Source organism: Amyelois transitella, chromosome 19, assembly GCF_032362555.1.
Source record: "Amyelois transitella isolate CPQ chromosome 19, ilAmyTran1.1, whole genome shotgun sequence".
NCBI classification, from domain to species: Eukaryota; Metazoa; Arthropoda; class Insecta; order Lepidoptera; family Pyralidae; genus Amyelois; species Amyelois transitella.
The window spans coordinates 2,657,659-2,679,952 of record NC_083522.1 but is presented as its reverse complement, the minus strand read 5'-3'; the positions used below and the strand labels follow the sequence as shown (position 1 = coordinate 2,679,952).

At 36.9% G+C, this 22,294-nt stretch overlaps 3 protein-coding genes across 3 annotated transcripts in view; 2 read left to right on the top strand and 1 right to left on the bottom strand.

Annotated features, from left to right (window-relative positions):
* Positions 1–937: 937 nt before the first annotated feature.
* On the top strand, positions 938–3,745 carry LOC106137267 (tumor susceptibility gene 101 protein). The gene has a single exon (XM_013338073.2). It carries the CDS (start codon positions 1,119–1,121, stop codon positions 2,319–2,321), a length of 1,203 nt encoding a protein of 400 aa, XP_013193527.1. The 5' UTR covers positions 938–1,118; the 3' UTR covers positions 2,322–3,745.
* Positions 3,746–4,162: 417 nt separating this feature from the next.
* Positions 4,163–10,183, bottom strand: LOC106137266 (serine--tRNA ligase, cytoplasmic). Its single transcript, XM_013338072.2, has 8 exons — positions 9,749–10,183; positions 9,147–9,363; positions 8,254–8,414; positions 7,612–7,793; positions 7,234–7,324; positions 5,816–6,072; positions 4,682–4,808; positions 4,163–4,384 (listed from the first exon to the last, which is right to left on the bottom strand). Exons 1-8 carry the CDS (start codon positions 10,067–10,069, stop codon positions 4,256–4,258), a joined length of 1,485 nt encoding a protein of 494 aa, XP_013193526.1. The 5' UTR covers positions 10,070–10,183; the 3' UTR covers positions 4,163–4,255.
* Positions 10,184–10,466: 283 nt separating this feature from the next.
* Positions 10,467–22,294, top strand: part of LOC106137259 (dnaJ homolog subfamily C member 13) — a 31,075-nt gene continuing 19,247 nt past the window's right edge. The window contains exons 1-13 of the mRNA XM_060949805.1: positions 10,467–10,616; positions 10,985–11,334; positions 11,596–11,942; positions 13,032–13,167; positions 13,641–13,759; positions 14,477–14,623; positions 15,507–15,606; positions 17,305–17,477; positions 18,303–18,510; positions 18,921–19,076; positions 19,527–19,769; positions 20,162–20,338; positions 21,619–21,828. Coding sequence (XP_060805788.1) covers positions 10,996–11,334; positions 11,596–11,942; positions 13,032–13,167; positions 13,641–13,759; positions 14,477–14,623; positions 15,507–15,606; positions 17,305–17,477; positions 18,303–18,510; positions 18,921–19,076; positions 19,527–19,769; positions 20,162–20,338; positions 21,619–21,828 — 2,355 coding nt within the window. The 5' untranslated portion in view covers positions 10,467–10,616; positions 10,985–10,995. The remainder of the gene's footprint in view (positions 10,617–10,984; positions 11,335–11,595; positions 11,943–13,031; positions 13,168–13,640; positions 13,760–14,476; positions 14,624–15,506; positions 15,607–17,304; positions 17,478–18,302; positions 18,511–18,920; positions 19,077–19,526; positions 19,770–20,161; positions 20,339–21,618; positions 21,829–22,294) is intronic.

Sequence of the window (22,294 nt, the reverse complement as noted above, 5' to 3'; positions counted from 1 at the left end):
CGATTATTTCTGGAAATGATACATTTTTGGATCGACCCGAATTGTAAGCGGATGTATCGATTCACAAAAAAATCGAATTCTAAAAGACCCCTTTTATTTATAATTTAAGTATGAATCCATTTTCTGATAAACAAGATAGATAAGATAATAACTGATCCCTTACCAGTAAAATTAGTTTTTGAATTAATTAAATAGAGGCGAAGGAAACTAGGCATACAGCTATTTCGCGAGTTTTGAGAAATTTACCCTTTTATCGACAATACCGTTATATTCAATCTAAAATCAACCTACCCTTAAATCTAAAATCAAATTGTAAATAATGTTATGGTATTTACCAAAACTAAAAAAAAAACAATGACTATTGTCAACGGTGAAACCCCGATTCTCAGGGATCGATTCCGTACTGCATATAAATAATTTCTCTTTCTTTTTACTTGAAAAAATCGGTAGTTCGATTAATCGATATCAGATTGCCAACCCTTTTGCTGACTGTTATTCCTCAAATTAATTAAAATACATTAATTATAATACATAGTATCTCTATTTAGTTTGTGATTAAAATAGCCGTCAGTGCATTGTATTGGTGGTTTTTTCGTGTCACATTAGCGAATGCATTTATCGTATTCGTATAAACGTTAAAAGAGTTGTGCTTAGTAAAGTTACAACCTTAGCATACTAAACTCATGAGTGAACGATAGTCATTTGACTATATCCCTTACTGATATTTACAATATAAATTATATTGTCCCCGCCATCGTCATTGAAAATGGACTTGAAAACTAAAAAAAAGAAAATAGAATTACTTAATAAGTTTGTAGAGAGCATGTAGAGATGGAACAATAAAATAGGTATGGACATAAAATAAACAACATGTATTTTAGTTAAAATCACAGTGGAAAGCTATTTTGGTTGCTGGCAGCATTGGTAAGATGTCAAATTAAGAGTTGTCATCTTACTTTTTTATTGATGAAATCAGTCAGTGTTTTGTTGGTTTGCTTGGTGAATTCAGAATATTTTTCAGCTAAAATCTGTGTTGTGTTTTGTATTTTAATTGAGTTCCTTCTAAATATCATACAAGTTATTTAACCGTTTTTACTTTGCTGTAACTTGTATCAACAATGACTAACGACGAATCGATTTTGAAGCAATACCTTGCGAAGTATAAACATCGAGATTACACCATTCGGGAGGTGCTCAACGTGATACAGCTTTACAAAAGTTTGGTTTATCGTTTAGAAGCCTTTGTATTTAACAATGGTTCTAGAAAAGACTTACTGCATCTCGATGGTACTATACCAGTCAACTATAAAGGAGCTTGCTACAATATTCCTATATGTATCTGGCTCATGGACACTCACCCCCAGAACGCTCCTTTGTGTTTCGTGAAACCTACCCCGGACATGTCTATTAAAGTTTCGATATATGTAGATAACAATGGCAAAATTTACTTGCCATATTTGCATGAATGGTCACAAAATGGCTCAACACTGTTACAGTTAATCCAGGCGATGATAACCGCTTTCGGGGAAATACCGCCAGTGTATTCGAAACCTCGGAACGAATCTAGACCTTATCCAGTTTCACCTTTTATGCCTCTACCTAGCTCTGGCTACCCCTATCCACAAGGAACCCCACAACCAGGTTATCCTTCAACAACTCCATATCCAACAGCATCTAATTTGCCGTACCCTGGTTACGGAGCGCCATACCCGGGTGCTGTAAACACAAATGGCACTCCATATCCTCCAGCATCTTCAACCACTCCATATCCACCAGCAACTACTTATACTCCTGGTAATGATGCAGCTGGAGGAACAATAACTGAGGAACACATCAAAGCATCTCTGTTATCAGCTGTTGAAGACAAACTGAGGAGAAGACTCAAAGAACAGTCACAGCAGTCACAGGCAGAACTCGAGACTCTACGTAGAACAGAACAAGAGCTCCAGCAGGGTAAGACACGCCTGGAGGATATTTTAGCTAGATTGCAGAGAGAACGAGCAGAGCTTGACCAGAATGTCACTATTTTACAAGAAAAGGAGAAAGAACTACAGGCAGCTGTAGAAAGATTGGGTGAACAGGAAGGTATTGATGTAGACGAAGCCGTGGTGACTACAACTCCCCTATACTCTCAGCTGCTAAATGCATTTGCTGAAGAAGCTACACTAGAAGATGCTATTTATTACATGGGAGAAGCTCTAAGGAAAGAAGTTATTGATCTTGATACATTTTTGAAGCAGGTTCGTACTTTGGCACGCAAGCAGTTTGCTTTGAGAGCTCTTATGCATAAATGTAGACAGAAAGCTCAGCTGGCTTGTTAAATGAAATCAAAGATCACATACTGAGCACCATATGGAATGGAATTGACTAAGCAGAATGCTAAAAGTTAATATTTTTTAATTATTTAGTATGACTTAGGTATAACAATTCAAATTAGTTTTTCATTGGTGTCAGTGTCGAAAATATGTTTGATGTGTTATATAATTTTATATTTTGAAATATGTTCAAACAATATTTTGTCTACATTTTACATAAACTGATAGCATTGGCAATAGTTAAAATGTTTCTATGTAATTATATGAATTTGTACATAAAATTTGTTGTTGCCAGTCTAATTTAATAATATCTTACAAATATGATTATAATATTATAATTATTACGTAATATCACATTTGTTATGTTATAGTTATGACTAGATCTGTCACCACATAGAAATATGCAGTTTTATATGTGGTTGTGATAGTATTTCTAGCTTGTTTTTTTTTTAAACAACTTTATGATCTAAGTAGTTTCATTAATACAATGTGTTATGTTAAATCTGGGAATAATGGATAAAGTTGTAAAGTGAGGCTTTCATTTATTTAAAGGAATTGCTACAAAAGGAAAAATAAGTTTTATTATTTACTGCATTCATAGATATTTTTTTACCATGTGGAAATTTTATCAACACAAATTTTAAAATAGGAATAAAAAAATATTTGTGAGAAGGTCTGCTTAAATGCTCAAATATTTGTGAAAGTAATTAGACAAAAATCTGAAAAAGTTTATTAGGAATATTTGAGTTTCTGTATTCTTCAAAGCAACATCTCAGAATTTGTCTTATTTTTTCTTATCAATTGATAGGAACTTGTATGTGACTATGTAGTTTTCAAATGCGCTGGTTTATATCATTAGTATTAATTGGAAAATTAGACAATAAGACAAACATATATTTAGTAATTACAGAATCTACATATATACAGCCTGTTAAAAGTACTTTTATTGCAAGTGCCATGTAACAGGAATATAATGCAAAGTGATTGTAATATTAAGTTTTTTATGTGTAATAATTATTTACATTAAGGCTGTATACTATATTATTGCTTCATGGATATTTTTTAAAACTATAATGTAAAAGTAAATAATGTACTATTTAATGGGTCCTGAAGGTTATTTTTTATTTTTGCTTTAATTCTGCTAGTTAAGAAATTGAAAACTGCCCTATATTTTTCGTCATCCTTTAGCAGTTTAGATGAGATTAAATAAAGAGCTGGATGGCTTTGATAATATTGTTATCAAAATCAGAACATTGTTACTCATATGTATGTATTACTCTTATTTACTCATGTCTTAACTGTTGTATTCTGAAAGATAGTTGTTAATCAGTTAAATATCTTAATGAATGTAAATAGGGTAAGTTTTGCATTGCATGTCATTGTGGACTGATAAACACTTGTCACAATAAATATGAAATTGTATCAAATATTGTTTTATTGTTACAATTCTGTACCTATATTACCCCATAAGTGTCATTCCCATAATTCATTTACTAGTTCCTGGTGTATAAGAAATTCATTATACATTAGCGGCCCGTCACGGCTTGGCCCATGGTGCATACCTTGCTTATTACACCCACAGATAATGTTTTTTTTTCGATGGTTTAAGAATTTCTCATATATTCAGTATGCATATTTTTAGTAACCTGTTAGATTAGCTATTAGCACGTAAAGTACAAGTCTGCTTATTGCACTTTACAAATTGTAATTGTTACAATAAAGAATAAATAAATATTTTCAAAGATTAGCCCTCACGCCTTATGCCTTACACACATCAAACAGTCAAAGTTATAAACTTCACTTCTTCTGGTAAAACAATGCGAAGGTACAAATAAAAATAAGATAAATTACATATAATCATTCATTTAATGAAATATAAAAGCTGAGCGTGAAAAATAAATAATTGCTGTTGCAGGAATGACGTCATAGACGTAAAAACGTTATTTCTTTTCTTGCTTTTTGCCCTTCTTCGCAGCCGCCGCAGCTTCCAAGTCGATAGGCGCTGGCTTCACGAATGGTATAAGCTCCTGGTACTCCTCAGGCATCCAAGGCTTCAGTACTTCAGGCACCTGCCACAAAAAAAATGTGTTAAACTTAATTAAATCCTAGCGTTAGGACCAATAAGGTCACTCCGCTCTGCAGTAGCCTGGGGGATGGTACTCCTATGACTCTTGCACAAGTAAAATTTGGTTGACAGACAAAACGACTTCGGCAACCTTAGCAGAGAAACGTAACCTAATATTGGAGTGGTGTTAAAAATTTAATTACCTGTATCATCAGGTGTCCTTACTTTCTTTTTCATAATCTGTTAGCAATCTCACTAATGTAACTAACATATTTAATGATAACGCGACGCGTAATCGTACCTTGATTCCGTTCTCAGTCTGATGGACCTCTAGTATCGCGCAGATGACCCTGGTTGTGGCGCACATGGTCGCGTTCAGCATGTGAACGTACTCCGTCGCCGCGTTCATCTTCTTCGTCTGTCCGTACCTGTGCGAATAAATAAATATGTCCCTTGCCTCAATTTTGTTTATGATCCTCTTACTGTCAGGTTGGCTGGAAGAGATCCCACTTAGGGATAAGCCCGCCTTTGTACTGTACTGTTTTTATTTGTAATGTACTCCTTTTGTGAACAATAAAGCATTTACTTACTTACTTACTTATGTTAAGGGAAAAATCTACATTAGTTTAAACACTAACCGATGCTCTAATAGTGAAGGAAACTTGTTAGTTATTTAACTTAGTTAGTTAGAACTTGTAATATACTACAGTGCAATTTTTTATACTAAACACAATAAAGTAAAAAGGCCACCCCGGGCTCCATTTCAGATACGCCAAGATGTAACCGGGATTTAAGCCAGGAAGAAGACATAAAAATATAGATAAACATCCAAGATATAGTACCATACAAAAAAGTTTCTGAATGCGAAGTCTAATCTGCCCTTGGTATATATATGTATGGAATTTATGAGATAGGTACCACTAGTAGAAAAAACAAGTTAAAGGTGGGTCAAAATGATGATTATTAGGTAATTGGCCTTTACTTGTTTACAAATATTTTTTATCTAAACGTAGGAAGATATTTCAATCAAGAAAACAAATATGAGTCACTTTACTGATTCACCTGCAGATTTACTATTGCGTCATTTATTATTAGGTATTTATGTATTTAATTATCGTAAATAGATATGATTTTGAGATGATATAGTAGCTCTATAGCTTAGTATGACTATATCGCTTACAAGGTAATAAAAAAATTTTCTAATCCATTTCAATCACAATAAGGAGAACTAAATTTTGATGAACTTTGGTACATAGATAGCATAGTCTTTTTTTCTGGAAAATTCCACGGGAACGTAGCTAGTTTGATAAAATTAGGAAAAAAATGACATATTTACGATTGATGTAGATCTTCAGTTTATGGTACATTATACCTGACCTCTCTTAAAAAGAACTTAGATTTAATACAGGTATGTTCAATCAACAGTTATTCTTACCTGACAAGCAATCTTCTGGCCTGATACTCCAGACAATTGCTGCAAGAGACCAACTCTCTGAAGGCTCCTGACCCTGGGAACCACGCCTCCAAGTCCAGCTTCTTCGAGGCGGCGTGGTTCAAAGCACCGGAGACGATATTCACGACGCGGTAAGGTAGGCCGAGGACCTGGCAAAAGTTCTCAGCGTTCCCTATCATCTCATCCATCATTTTCCATGAGGCGTCGTCGTGGGGAGATGTTAGAACGAACTGCTCCACCTGATTACAAAGAATATACATACAATACATATGTGGCGACATCTCTACGCCACTCGTCAACAACATCAAATCAAACAACTACTGTCAATCATCGCGAAGAATTTGATGCGCTCAGGCAATAGCAGCGAAGAATCTAAGACGCGATTTCAAAGATTTCACGGATTGGAGCTATATATACAACCTCCGACACAACATCGTCGGAGCCGCGGTTCCCCAGGCATAACACCTAGCCTGGCGGAAGATCTTCCCTTTGGTGGCGGTCGAGCCGAATCATCGCTCCCGCTACACATACAATATACTATAAAAGCCTTTTTTCCCCAAAAATTTATCCTATTACTCCGATTGGGGTTAAGGAAAATTTAATAGTTAAATTTAAGTACTGCTGTGTGAATACCTTTTTGATAGAAGTTGTGGCGACATCTCTACGCCTCAAGTCAGAATAACCAATCACAGTGACAATACGACGCGTTCAACCAATAGCAGCGAAGAGTCTAAGCTAACATCAAATGCCACACGCCACCAAGCGTATCACTGTGTGTATGCTAAATCGCGCAAGCAAAGATTTCACGGAATGGAGCATTCATACCACCTCCGACACTGGCGGAGGATCTTCCCTTTGTGGCGGTCGAGCCCGAATCATCGCTCCCTCTACATAGCATAGTAGCAATTCCTTGTTATGTTTTAATACCTGTTGTGCTTCCTTATATCTTATGCAAAGAGTTCTGTCAGTTCTAATTCTCAACTAAACCGCCAGTTGTAAAGTTGCTGCATCTGTTCACGGGTTGTAAAGTGTGACTTTGTACAGAAAAGGGCAGATATACATACTCGGCTAAGTTCATAGTTGCTTGCCGTTTACAGTACATGTTGTCTATGTTATCAGGACAACGATGAAAAAAGGAATTTATACAATAATTAGCTATTACCCACAACTTCACCCGCGCAGATTTAGCGCCACCTTTAAAAGAGTGGAGGTTTTTCGCAAATCTCACGGAAATTAAATCTTTAACTAGTATGAAAAGTACTTTACGTCTTTTTTTACACTCTTAATAACATATATATACGATAAATTGCAAGATAGGTTTAGCAAGAAAGTGTGAAGAGACAATAGACTAACGAGTAAACTTTTTTATCGCATTCACAATATTAGGTGGGATAGTATACCTTCTCAAACTGATGCACCCTGAAGATACCGCGCGTGTCGCGGCCGTGTGAGCCGACTTCTTGTCGGAAGCAGGTGGACAAACCTGCATATCTGGATACAAATAGAAATTATTTTCAAAATTTCCAAACTAAAATCAACATTATAATAAAGAAAAAATGTTGTGAAATATACAAAAGTTTATATCATTTAGAGAGTCATTCTGGCAAAAGGTCAGATGAGGAGGGCCTGAAACTGACGGGCCTTCATGAAGAGAGTTATAAATATGGATGCAGCGAAAGAAGTATGCAGGGATTGTGGCAAGTGGAAAGGTGTGGTCTTTACCTACCCATCCAGGAAAGAGGCAAGATTTTATAATTATACGTATGAATCAACATTACTTGATAGGTAAAGAAGCTTCCGGAAGCCACTCATCTCTGTGGTAAGCGGCTATAGGCTGCTCGGAGGTGGCTATCAGATACTTCTCCTCTACAGCAGAGTCGCCCTTGTTTTCAGATCCTTTTCCCACCACTTTGTACAGCTCCTCATCGAATTGGGCCAGCTGTGCTACTTCTTGCATCACCTAAAAACAATTTCAGTTAAAATATTTCTAAATTATGCCATGTGATTTCCGACAGTTTAAAATAGGCTCTCTTTCCTATGGTTGATGTAAAAGACTACGGGATAGGCTAATAAACTCGGGATTCTTCTCGATGGGCTAAACATTGACTACTAGCTGCACCCGCGACTTCGTCCGCGTGGAATAGTTATTTTGGGCATCATTGAAGCCCTCAAGGATGAATATTTTTCCCCGTTTTTTTCCACATTTCCATTATTTCTTCGCTCCTTATAGTTGCAGCGTGATGTTATATAGCCTAAAGCCTTCCTCGATAAATGGTCTATTCAACACAAAAAGAATTTAGCAGCTAGCAACATGTCCCTATTATTCAATATTAATGTCAAATTGCCAAACTGTTTGTTAATAATAAAGTCGTGAACCATGTTTGTGTGTTAATTTGTTCAGATTGACATGCCCCACTCACATCTTTCCTCATGAAGAATGGTGTATACAGTGGCATGTATCCCTTCTTCAGCAGTATCCTGAGGGACAGTTGGACTAGGGCCTGCTCCAGGAACACCGCGGCGCCCTTCAGGTAGTACCCGCGACCGCCGGCCACCGCTGCTCCTCTGTCGCCGTCCATACCTGGAAATACATTCAATGACATCTTTATAAGCCAGCAGCCTCAAAAGGACGGAATGTCCACATTGAGTTCAGCTTAGTGGCATAATTAAATATATGTATGGCAACTCAATTTTAAAATCTTCTATTACTGAATTTTCTTATACATATATTTAAACTACACACTTCAATTTGCCATATCTTTATCAGCAATCCCTTGTGTCAAAAAGGTGCCCTTAATCTTTCCACATTTTCGATGCCTTGCTCATCAAAAGGTCGATTTATCAAATCTTCTCATAGAATTACATTGAATGCCTTTTCCTTTGGATTCCTTTTAAACTTTATTACATTATTTTTAATAATCTGAATTTACGTAAGAACATGTTTTTCAGCAATAATTAACATTTTGTCAACAATTAGTCTGTTTATTCAAGTGTTATCTATTGAACAAAAAGGTTTTCTGCTATTACTGCAATACTGGTTTAAAAATTCTTTAATTTTACATACATATGTATAATCATGTCTTACCAGGGTAGACAGAGCTAAAAGTCCTAAAAGGCCTATCTATTCTTTGAAGACTCACAAGGCAATTTAATGTGTAACCTTGATAATTAAGTTAGCATTCCTGTTAACATTTTGATTTTTGAAACCAAAAAGACGAAATAGGAACAACTAAAGATGAGAGAGAGATAGAGGTCTTATTTAAAACATGTTATTCTAATAATCTTATTTCATCAAAGTAAAGAGAAAACTCACCATCGATCATACAAATGAGGTCCACATGAGAGTATTTGTTCCTGACAGTGCAGTCTCCATGGGTCCTCTCCACCAGGTTGTGGTCCTCGTCATCATCCACTGGCACCGAGTGATGCAAATGGTTACCCACCTCCCGGAGAGCTGCTGACCGGGCCTTCTCAGCTGCCAGGAGACCCTGCTCATTTTTTGTTATGGCTTCATCTATGAGGATTCTGACCTTTAAAGGGAGAAAAAATTATTTGTTTATTAAATACAAACAAAAAATATTTAAGTTATTCTTTTTAAGTTTTATATATTAAACTCAACTTAGAAAAAATAAATATTTTTTCATTATACAGTCCCTTCAAACCAAAGGGAATGTGCCTAGAATGCTAGCAGCATTTCTATATTGTTTAAATTTTAAAATTATGATGAAAAACAATGTATCAAATGAACCAAGTTGATGACCAATACAATGTTTATTTTAGTATGTCACCATATGGATTAGTTATTGCATTTTTAGTTAATGATTGGTTATAATAATCTTCTATATCTAAAAAGTATTTCAATGTTACAGTAGGAGGATAGGGTCAGAACTAAAAATAATTAGAATTTTAAATTACCTTCTTGATCTGATTGACTGTGAGAGGTTTCAACTGATCGCCAGTCAATGTGGCTAGGTTGCCGGCCACCTCTGCTGGCACTTCTTGGTCTTCAGGCCCCACGGGCTCCTTGTTTTTCATCTTCAGACCAATCTCCTTGCTACACACATTCTTCAGCTTATTCAAATTGTCCGCATCGTGGCGCAATCTCCTCCATAGGGTGTCTTGTTCCACAACAGTGTCCACTAACCCAACATCTTTATATCTTTTGCGTTGGTTTTCCCGGATTTTATCTGGGTCACCATCTTTGTCGGCACGGAACAAATCTAGATCGAGAACCATTGCGTTAAGCAATACACAGAATTTTAAAGTTTTACAAGAAAATCTGAGAGAATCACACTCAGCTCACGTCACGTCAGCTGCATGCGCTACGCCAGCTACAGCTATCAGCCAATGCAGTCAATGTTACTGTCATTGTCATTGTCAATAAATATAACCTCACTTACATACATTGTCAATGTCAAATAGACGTATGCCCAGCTCAGGCCCTTAGCGAAAAATAATTTGGCTGGAAACTTCTTAGGTCAAAGATTAAGTATTGATACTATTCAACGCAGCAATGCAACTAGCCTTCTGGGCACGTTACCGTGAGCTAACGATTTACAGGGTCTACACAATTTTGTTTGCAACCACACTACATGGCAACATGAAAAAAAATATTAAACGTACAAAAAAAATTGCTGTCATAAGTGTCAAATGAATGAAAGATTTGTCGTCGGCCCTTTATTCGTAGCCTCTTGTTCTGATTTTTTGGATTATTTTATGAATTATGTGGCTTTCGGCAGATAGCAGTTGAAATTTATATAGCTTTAATTGTTGTCTGTTCACTGTAAGTACTGTTTTAAAGTTCGGTGGTACAATAATTTATTATTGTGTATATTTAGTCCTTGTTTACACGTCCCATCACTTTGCTTCTATATATTTACAAAGGAACCTCCCCTTTGTAAATACAAAGAATGTTTCGTTGAAAAATCAACTTTAAATGTTTGTGTTCAATTTAATATTTACTTCTTTATTTTTATTTTGCTTAGAGTCAGTACTTTGTGATACAATATTGGTCAACTTGCATCCGTAATACACGTAATTATCGTCGTTTACTAACCCAATTGCTCGCTGTTCGTAGAAAAATCGTTATTATCGCGCGCTTTTTAGGCCCTATTAATTAAATACGATAATTAGCTTTGTGTATTATTGCAGGCAATGTGAAAATGATTCCCTTGAAAGACAATCAGGATGTGGCATCCTTCCTTGTCACAAAACACTCATGGAAAGGAAAGTACAAGCGGGTATTCTCCATCGGTACCCAGGGCATCACCACATACAACCCGGATCGTCTGGAAGTTACTAATAAGTGGTTATACTCTGATGTTATTACTGTGGCTTCAGCAAAACACTCAAACTCTGCTGCCAATCATGACTTTACACTGGTCATGAAGAAAGAGAAGAAAGTGGACTCAATGAAGTTCTCTTCCGAACACAAATGTTTGATATTAACAGAAGCATTCAAGTACAGACATTTGTTTGCTGAGAAACCTAAGGATATCTTTGTAAGTTTTTTATTTATTAATTAAATGCTTTATTGTAGTTTTTTTGATCTTATTACATGTTAATAGATAATCACTATGAAACTCTATGATCACCATCAATTTGAAAATATCTTGAATATTTCCTGTTTGCATGTAGCCATTTGATTATGTTTAGATTATTATAATTATAAACAGGAAAATTTCCTGTTTATTTTTTTTTTTGTATGTATATCTATAGAATGAAACAAGGTAAATTATTATTTCTGAATGTAATACTTACAGAGATACCAAGCATACAAACATCACTGGAGTGGCACACGCCTCCCCGTTGTCCTCGAAGTGGGTCCGTGTGCAGTGGATCAACTAGACCCTTCCACCCATACACTCCTAGCCAGTTACCCGTACTGTGATATCCAGGGCATACTTCAAGTGCGAGATGTACCTGGCGGATTCGTACTTGCCGTTGGAGGCTACAGTCGTCTCCACTTGTTCTCCAATGCTATGGAACACCAGATGCTGATAAACAAGATGCTGGAAATGGCAAATTTGATGCTCAGCATCAGTATCAAAGTGTTATCTACTACCATAACTTTGGATGATTACCATGATCAGAGATTTGGAAAGTATAGGTAAGTTTGGAATTTGTAAAAGACAACAATACACTAACAATGTAACTTTCATTTGACTTGAACATAAATAGTTGGTAATGGCAGCACTGTGTTGTGTTGGCCAGAGAAGACTAGAACCATTCATTTCTTCCTGATAAAGGCACAGTGCCATTCAGAGGCTTGTAAAATACATCAGAACTATACTAAAACTCAACTATCATTGAATATGCATAAAAAGAGTAATGAGTGTGGAGGAAGCGGGAGAGGTCTGTAAGGAGTACATATAGCAAGCAGAAATCCATAGCTTCTGCCTACCCCAATGGGAGAGGGGCATGATGGTATGTATGTATACTAAAAAATCTTGTGATGATTAGGTAATCAGACAGGAAATCAATCCTCAAGCTTTGGCAACAACATTCATTTTATCAGTTGAACAGCTGCTTGTCTATTTACAAATAAATTATTTGTAATAAACAATATTTCATTTGTTTGCATTCTAGTAAATGTGGTATAGATTAGTAATACTTCCTGTTATATGAGTAATGTTAGTAATGTTAATGTATTAATTTATGAGTAAAATTGGATCACACTAGTCAACCTAATTGTTTGTGGTGTCAATGTACTATTGGTTAATATGTTTTTGGCTAATGTTTATAGGTTTGGTCATTATCAATGATGATTCATTCAACCTTGATTACAAGTTGGGTTCAGCTAATCAGTGTATCTGTTTGGTCATATGGTGGGATTTTATGAGATAAGAATTTGTTTTATAACTTATCTTGTTGGGATATTAAAGCTTGTATGTAGCATACAAGCTTTAATATCGCAAGCATTAGCATGGCCTGTGCTTCTGTGGGAATATCCGGAAATAATTCCGGGATGTGCAGGATAATGTGGGAATTCCGGCCTTTATTTAACCTTTGTTATTAAACTACATTCATAAAATTTGGGGAAGAAAGTAAGCGCTCTATTATGTTGCAAAATTTTATCTTATATTTTATACCTCAAAATAAACTAAAAATTAACTAACAGTTGAATCCTTAAATGAAGTATATGTGCAATAAAGAGTTTCCAAACAAACAAAGTTCCTCATAAGTAGTATAATTTCAGCGGAGATCAACACCAGACATCTCTATGCGAGTTTCTAGTCCACAAGGTGAACCCGGCCCGGCACATGGAGCCCATGAGACGGACGCTCTGCCTCTCTGACACGTGCATCCTTGAGAGAGACCCCCAGACATATTCTGTGAGTATTTAGAGAGAATAAGGTACTATGATTGAAAAGAAAAAGTGTTCTGAACGTCACAATGCAAGCAGATGCGCGGGCGTGGAGGTGTCTCAACCTCAGTTCGGCTCCAGTATATTAATGGTATCAGGTCTAAGAATGCAAAAGTTAGTCGACATTGAAGAGGTTTTATCTTATTTAGTCAAGATGTCCAAAGTTACGACATACAAGAGAAGTGCTTGACATTCAACCAATTTGTGAAATGAAGGACCTATCCATATCTTTTCATTAACACTTTTTGCCATGTGCTGAGGATGGTAAAAAGTTTTAGATATTATATTTAAAGCAATCAGTGTGTGTATATTTTATTTTTATTTCCTTCCATCAAGGAATATATACAGATTTAAGTTGAAATAATATATAATTATCACAAATCTATTGACAACTTGTTCAATGAAATTTCAAGTTTGGTTATTACATTACTTACATTTCAGGTGGTATGTCTCAGGCCATTGAGCGATGTGTTCGCTCTAGTCAGAGATCCTGATCACCCTCAAAAATTCTCAATTGAATATCTGAATGGGCAGACCAGAACTTACTTAGCTGGTGAAAGGTATGAAAGTTTTAGATTCTATTTTTTTATTGCATACAAGCAAAGGTGGCTTAAGGTAATCTTAATTCTCACACACCTATTATTCTTCATCTTCTTATATTTATGTAATACGTGAATTATTGTAATCACACATTGGACGGCTATTATTAAGCTGAAGTCTTTTAAACGTAACAATGTTAAGTACAATACACATGCAAGACTTTAGAAACATACGAGTATATTGCTATGAAAAAGTATGTATGGAGATTTGCAGGTGCCATATCTAGACAGGGAATCTCGACCTTACAATTATTCAATATATACATATAATCAGGTCTATCGGACATTATACTACCTCCATCTCTTTCCCATGAATATTGAAAAGGCGACTAAGGAATAGGCTTATTAACTTGGGATTCTTCTTGTAGGCTGGATGGGCTAGCAACCTGTCACTATTTCAACCTCAATTCAATCATTAAGCCAAATAGCTGAGAGTTGGCGCTGTCTACCCCGCAAGGGATATAGACGTGACCCTATATGTATGTATGTAATCTATTCTATTCTATCCAATTATAAATTAATTAAAATTACCTGTATATTATATGTATGTCTTTGACTTAAGGTCCTATGTCCCCTAGCTGGGGCAGAGGGCATCCACAGTGCGTCGCCATCCCGCTCGGTCTTGAGCTTCGCGTTTTATTTCGCTGTATGTACTGTATAATATTTACCATCGAACAGAGACGCGCTACTAGCGTCGCTGGTGGACGGCGTGCGGTCGGCGGGGCAGCGCGACGTGCACGTGCGCTGCAGCGGCACGCCGCGCGGGTACCGCCTCGGGCCGCTGCAGCAGCCCGTCGACGAGGAGACCGAGTCCAACCATCTGCGGTGAGACTTTTTTTTTTTTGTCGAAGGTGAAATCCTTTTTACGGATAACCCCCCGGGTCTTCACCCGGGAGAGTGTGGGACTCCTGGTAACTAGTATACCAGTCTACCCACAAAAACCCCTCCGTTCGCCCTTCTTGCCATTTTAAGGGCATCATGGGATCGCAGGTACCCCTGACACGACATCACGTGTGGCTTAGCTTGTTATGCTTGTTGCCGCCGTTCAGACGACAGATGGAGAGTATCACTTGACATTTAGACGAATAAAACTGACTGGCAGATTAGTTAATAAATGCCTATCGGCTATTGACATGACACGCCTGTATGTATATAGAACGAAAATCTGGTGTTTTTATTGATTGCGACTGATCCTAGGTGGGTTAGTCAAAACCTCGGCCCAATGCTATATACATTTTCCATTTTCCGCGAGGCTAGGTGTTATGCCTGGGGAACCGCGCGGCAGACTATGTCGAGTCGGACGTTGTATTTATGCACCAATCAATGAACTCTTCGCTGCTATTGGCTGAGCGAGTCGCATTCTATGCTGTGAATTGACAGATGGTGTGTGACGTTAGTGATGACGTCACAATTCTATTCTATTCTAGCTTTGTTTGTTTGTAATATCTTTATTGCATAGAAATAACTAGCTTTGTCGCAACCGCTGTATCACGCCCAAAAATCGCGCGTGAAGGAGTATTGCGGTTGTGGTCCAACCAACATAAGAATATTAATCGTAATATTGTACTGACAGCAGCACATCAACCCGCACAGATGAACTGCAAATTCGCCTCTATTACGGCTTCATAGAGTTCCATGCTAAGTAACTAGACTGCTGTTGACTGTATTATCGAACGAAGATTTTTCTAAGTGGCTTAAATTTAAACAGGTTGTTCCAAAACCCGGTGGGAATGACACGGGCTGAGGTAATCGAGCGTTTCAACGCGAACGTCGGGTACAGTGGCCTCATCTACTCCGTCAGCCAAGACGTAAGATTGTAACACAATTCCTGCTTCTGCTAATGTATAGTTCATTTATATATGCTACATTTAAATCCTACCTTAAAATAAATAATCTAAGTTACTTCAAATTTACAAATAACATGTATTTTTATCCCTGTATCTTTAAAACTATATATTGATAAAAATGATATAAATAAATCTACACTATAAATCACTACACTCGCTATTTATCATCAGATTCATATAACACACAAAATTTTGAATACTAAACATCTTTTATCTAAATCGATTCAATAAATGCTAACTTTTAAATAAGATAAGGAAATCCACACTTCACTACGCGTTCTTGCTAAACTAAGTATACCTAGTTTTTCAATAGGCGGATAAAAGTTATCTCATTGATAAGACGCAAAAAGAAAACGCTAAAATGTCCATTGATTTTTGTTTTTTTTTACTCTATTGCAATTTATCTATCAAATATCTTATGTCTGCATATTGTAAAAGTAGAAATGCCTCTGAACTTCGATTATATTGGGACGCGTTACCAATCCATTGCAGTTTCTAGATTAACCCATATTTTATGATAAAACCTATAAAAATAACCTACCTATAATACCTATATAATATATAAATACCTATATAAACCTATATAATGTAAGCTAATGAATGTAATAAAGCGAATGAAGGTAAATGAAGAAAGGTTGCATTTCTTGCTTATTTTGCTTCTTATGTTTTGTTGCCGGCCATTTTACATTGACGTTTCTGCCTCGTAGGCCCGTCCCCTGTTGTGGCTGTTCCTTACGTGGGATCTCGTAAGTTCCCCTTGATATTTAAATAAGGCCCTGAGCACACTCGCCGCTTTTAGACGTCCTACCGACTGCGTCATGTTCAGCAGCGGCGTCCTAACGACTGCGCCATTTGTTTCATGGTATTTGATAATTAGGGTTAAACTAAGGTGTGTGAATTACTGATGTTTTCACAACCCCGTGTTTAATCTTATACAACGTTTCGTTTGCTAGAACGAAAAGAGAGAATCCAAAATTAAATTTCAATGACTTAGTTCTTGGACCCTATTCTTGACAAAAAATTACAGTTATTTTGATAAATATTTTATTCCTTTAATATTTAAAGGGTGTTTATAAATATTATGTTTCATTAGACAGATTTCTAAAAGCGGCGAGCAAACATTCATGGTCCTTAGGGATTTATTTATCCTTTTTCAACCTATGGTGTGGGGCCATCACATCATTGTAATTATCATATTTTTATTTATTTAGCTTGTCAATGATTATTTGCGAGTTTCAAAGCTTTTTCATGTTAAATCGCTTATTTTGTTAGCTTTGTAAGATGAAAGAGTCCGTTCTTCAATAATTAAAAAAAAGTAGATTCTTCTGCGTATTCGGAAATGTTAGGCTACTTTTAAAAATATCTTACATTAAAAACATATTTTTCCCGGTCAGTGTATTAGATTAAATTGTATTGCAAATGTTTCGGTTCATTTTGGTATTTCGAATTTTCCCTCCCCACTGATTTAGATCAGTAAAATGTTGGTCAATATTAGTCAATTAAATTAGTAAGTAATGTTAATGAAAATTCATAATTTGGTGTTTAAAAAAATACGTTGTAATTCCGCTTAAAAATGCCTCTTAAAATAGCTAGTATATTGATCTTGCTTACAAAGTGATTAAATTTCACAGTCGCATGTAATACCCCTTCTATCGACAGCGGTTATTTGCGGAAAACAAGGAGAAACTCATCACCGGAGCCCTAACAGCGCTTATAAGCAGCGCCCCGTCTGGCGCTAGTCTGTCACCGAAGGAGCTTGAAGCGCAATTCCACGCGCTGAGAAGATTATGCGCTAGTAAAGTGGGCTTCGCTGCGTTCACTGCGTTACCGGGGTGAGTTAAAAAATTGACAAGAAATATATTGTAGATGGCGAAAGAATGTATTGAAATATGTTATTAAATATGGTCTTGAGAATAGTGATAAGTTGTTAGCCTCATCTTCAATTTAGGATGTATCGCTGGCCCAGCTAGGCCTTTCATGCTTGTGTATTGTACTTCATTGCTAGTTTTTAATCGTATTATTAGATATATCTATTCTAAGATATTATATCAACGAAACAACAGAAATAGTACATCAAATTTTCTATACATTTGCTAAACAATAGGGAAAACAAATACACCCGAAAATAAAAACACACACAACAAAGATCAGTCATCGGAAATTCAAGACTGTTGGCTCTGTCTAACCCGCAAGAGTTATGTGTGCTGTTGTGTTGTGTTGTGTTGTTCCCGGCACTAATACAAAGAAGAATAGAACCACTCCATTTCATTCCCATGGATATCGTGAAAGGCGACTAAGGGATATGCTTATAAACTTGGGATTCTTTTTTAGGCGATGTGTAGCAACCTGTCACTATTTCAATCTCAATTCTACTATTAAGCCAAACAGCTGAACGTGTGCCTTGTGAAACCTTGTGAGTCTTTTCAAGACTGTTGGCTCTGTTTACCCCGCAAGGGAAGTAGACGTGACTATATGTATTTATGAAGAGTGTTGAAGATATAGATATTTCATGCTTGCATGAAGAGAGTTATGAATGTGAATGAAGCGAAGGAAGTATGCAGAGATCGTGGCAAGTGGAAAGAGGTAGTCTCTGCCTACCCCTCCGGGAAAGAGGCGTGATTTTATGTATGTATGTATGTATATGTATTTATTTCCAGGTTTCGCGAATGGATCGGCTCGGCCGTTGTATCGGCCCTACGTCGTGGTTCCCCCGCGTGTTCCCACGCCGCTTTAGATGCAGTTTGCGCATTGATGCAGCCGATGCACCAAGACCCGGACTTGAGACAGGAGCAGCTGAACAAAGCCAGCATGCTGTCTTCTGCTGCCTTCTTGGAGGGGTTGCTGTCTATGTGGGCGGATCACGTGGTAACTTTATCATCATTAGCTCGTACTATTCTATTGTAATTCTCTTAAGGTACAGTCAATGGCACATCAAACTGCTCAAATTCACTGCTTTGCCTATATATACACCACATCATAGAGTTACAATTCCCAAATTTAATATTCATTCCCTTGATTGGTTTTTACTATCTGTACGGGAAGAGAACCAGCTGGCACACACGTTCTTTAAGTTGCCTTTACGACATCTATGGAAAAGTTGAAGAAATCCTATTAAAGTACCACACACGGTTGTTAAGTTTGTAAAAACTTTACCACATTTTTCTACCCTTCGTTGTTAGATACCGACTAGTTTCACAATCACAATTACATATGAACCGTTGCGACTCTTAGCTTAAACAATCAATAAGACCTGATAATTGTACCATTTTTTTCAGACTGCAGGCAGTGGGGCGCTAGTAGTGGCGGCCATGTTGGATTTCCTCACGTTCGCGTTGTGCGTGCCCTACAGCGAAACCACTGATGGGAAACAGTTCGATCAGTTGTTGGAAATGGTGTCGAATAAAGGCCGAGTTCTGTTCAAGTTGTTTGAGGTTGGTTGAAATACTATTGAGTGACTGTCGTAAATTTTTTAATTGTTATGACGTCAACCAATTGTGTGAAACCTAAAGATATAACAATTAATATAATATTAATAATGGAATTTATGAGCTGGTAACACTACAAGCTCATAAATTACAAAAGATAAAGTTTTTCATTCTTTATATTTTTTTTACAATTTAAATAGCAAACCTTGAGGCAGTGCTCTATTTATCTCTTGAAATAGCTTATTTGATTAAATTGTAGAAATTTTAATGGTTTTCTTTTTTTATACCAAGATCACACTGACATTATCTTTAATTCGAATTTAAACAACTTAAGTTGCCAGCGTGGAGTGATCATTATTATTAATTTCGTCCTTTCAATATCAACCGTATGTTTTTCGACGTAGTATAAGATCGCTTGTCATCCTTCTTGATGCAACAGAATCACTTTTCCCACAGCACCCGTCAATGGCGATCAACAAAGGCGCGGGTTTAGTGATGCGCGCGTTAGTGGAAGAGGGGAGCAGCGCAGTCGGCCCTCGGATGCAATCCCTGGCGCTAGCGGAAGCGGCGCTCCCGCGACACCTGGTGTCGGCGCTGTTCGCCCCGCCGCGGCAGCACCAGCGCCACCTGGCGCGCCACTTGGTGGCGCTGTGGCTGGTGGAGCATGCGCCGGCGCACGCCTTGCTGCGCCGGATCATGGTAAACTATTGACGTCAGCCACTAAAAAATGCTGGAATTTTTAATTTTATTTTATTTATGTATGTTATTTTTTGATGAATGATTTGCTATGTACCCCATTTTTATTAAAGTTTAATTATAAGAACCGGTTCATATTTAATTTTTATTTAATCTGTAAATAAATGAAATAATAAAAGAAACTTATTTTTTTTATTATTACATTAATTTATTATTGTTATCGCATTAAAATTAAGGATACACACGGAACTTTCTATACAGTCTACTCTGAAACCAGTTCAATTTTTCTGTGCATTCTTGTTTCATATATGTAAATAGTAAAGGTTCAAAGGTATGGAGTTCCTTTTAAATGTATAGTTGATATTGTATATATAACTAAAAATAATAATCTACAGCCGTCGGGACTTCTGGCGTTCTTAGAATCAACGGAGAGTCCGCCGGCGGAGGCCCTGGCCGAACAACGGGAGGAACAGAGGGACAATCTACAGCTGGCGCAAGCTGCCAACAAGCCGCGCGCTCCGCACTGGGAGGCGCTAGAGAGACAGGTCAAATACTACGAGAAACATATTGAGGTGAGTGTTATTGTATACAGTGAAGATGAAACAAAGTTCTGATTCAAGTATTTTTAGCCTTGAATAGAACGGAAAGAGAAGAGAGATAATCTTCAATTAGCACAAACAGCGTGCTTCACACGGGCATGCTTGCAAGACAGGTCAAATACTACGAGAAACATATTGAGGTGAGTGTTATTGTATACAATGAAGATGAAACAAAGTTCTGATTTAAGTATTTTTAGCTTTGAATAGAACGAAAAGAGAAGAGAGATAATCTTCAATTAGCACAAACAGCGTGCTTCACACGGGCATGCTTGCAAGACAGGTCAAATACTACGAGAAACATATTGAGGTGAGTGTTATTGTATACAATGAAAATGAAACAAAGTTTTGATTCAAGTATTTTTAGCTTTGAATAGAACGAAAAGAGAAGAGAGATAATCTTCAATTAGCACAAACAGCGTGCTTCACACGGGCATGCTTGCAAGACAGGTCAAATACTACGAGAAACATATTGAGGTGAGTGTTATTGTATACAATGAAGATGAAACAAAGTTCTGATTTAAGTATTTTTAGCTTTGAATAGAACGAAAAGAGAAGAGAGATAATCTTCAATTAGCACAAAAAGCGTGCTTCACACGGGCATGCTTGCAAGACAGGTCAAATACTACGAGAAACATATTGAGGTGAGTGTTATTGTATACAATGAAGATGAAACAAAGTTCTGATTTAAGTATTTTTAGCTTTGAATAGAACGAAAAGAGAAGAGAGATAATCTTCAATTAGCACAAACAGCGTGCTTCACACGGGCATGCTTGCAAGACAGGTCAAATACTACGAGAAACATATTGAGGTGAGTGTTATTGTATACAATGAAGATGAAACAAAGTTCTGATTTAAGTATTTTTAGCTTTGAATAGAACGAAAAGAGAAGAGAGATAATCTTCAATTAGCACAAACAGCGTGCTTCACACGGGCATGCTTGCAAGACAGGTCAAATACTACGAGAAACATATTGAGGTGGTTGCCAATAATTATAAAAGTGACTAGTATTGAGAAAAAGAGAAGATATATATTCATTTATAATTATGAAGATTCGATTAGAAATATGGCTACTAATAACTCTAGAATCTATGATATTCATAGATTGTATCTCCTAAGCCACTTAACATAATAGACAACATAAGATATATTATATAAATTCAATTGATTTAAAATATATATTACACCTTAGGTTACAGATATGAAATGGCCATAATATAATGATTCCAAATAGAAAATGAACATGTATTCGACAGCACTACGCAGCCCTAGCGCTCCAGCACTGGGCGCAGCGCATGGGGCGGAGCGCCGGCGCGGGCGCGGGCGCCGCGGCCGCCGCCGTCCGCGAGCGGCCCGTCGTGCTCCGCCGCCGGAGGGAGAGGATCAAATCCACCGCCAACTGGCCGCTGTTCTACTACCAGTTCCATAGGGACCATGCGCTGCCCAATCTCATTTGGAATCATACGGTGAATGTTTTTAAAGATGTTTTGTATGTAGGTATATAGATGATGTGATGTTATTTTGCTATCAGTGTTGTTGTGTTTTTCTGGGGTATTGCATTTTTAGACCAATGTCCCAACTTTTCGTAAATCTTTTCATAAGAATATTTTGTGTTAACATTTTATAGTTAAGACAGATAGTTCAAGACCCCAAGTTCAAATAAACGTGATATTTTTGACTAGTTTTCAACCAAAACCGACGAGCTTGCATGAAGGGAGTTATGAATGTGGATAAAGCGAAAGAAATATGCAGGAAGCGTGGCAAGTGGAAAGATGTGATTTATGTATGTATATATATTTTACCCTCGACTAAAATTGGGTAAAATCTAGTAGTTAATAAACATACGCATGTGAAGTTCATATTTCCAATATTCACAATTATTTGCAAACATATCTACATCCATCACTGTCTTCATGCAAGCTCATTTTATTA

Bases quoted from the DNA above. Each gene is read 5' to 3' on its own strand.
- LOC106137267 (XM_013338073.2), top strand. From the start codon at position 1,119: ATGACTAACGACGAATCGATTTTGAAGCAATACCTTGCGAAGTATAAA.
- LOC106137266 (XM_013338072.2), bottom strand. From the start codon at position 10,069: ATGGTTCTCGATCTAGATTTGTTCCGTGCCGACAAAGATGGTGACCCA. The intron at 9,364-9,748 runs GTAATTTAAAAT...CTCCCTTTAAAG, and splicing joins CAGTCAATCAGATCAAGAAG to GTCAGAATCCTCATAGATGA. The intron at 4,385-4,681 runs GTACGATTACGC...TTTTTGTGGCAG, and splicing joins AGACTGAGAACGGAATCAAG to GTGCCTGAAGTACTGAAGCC.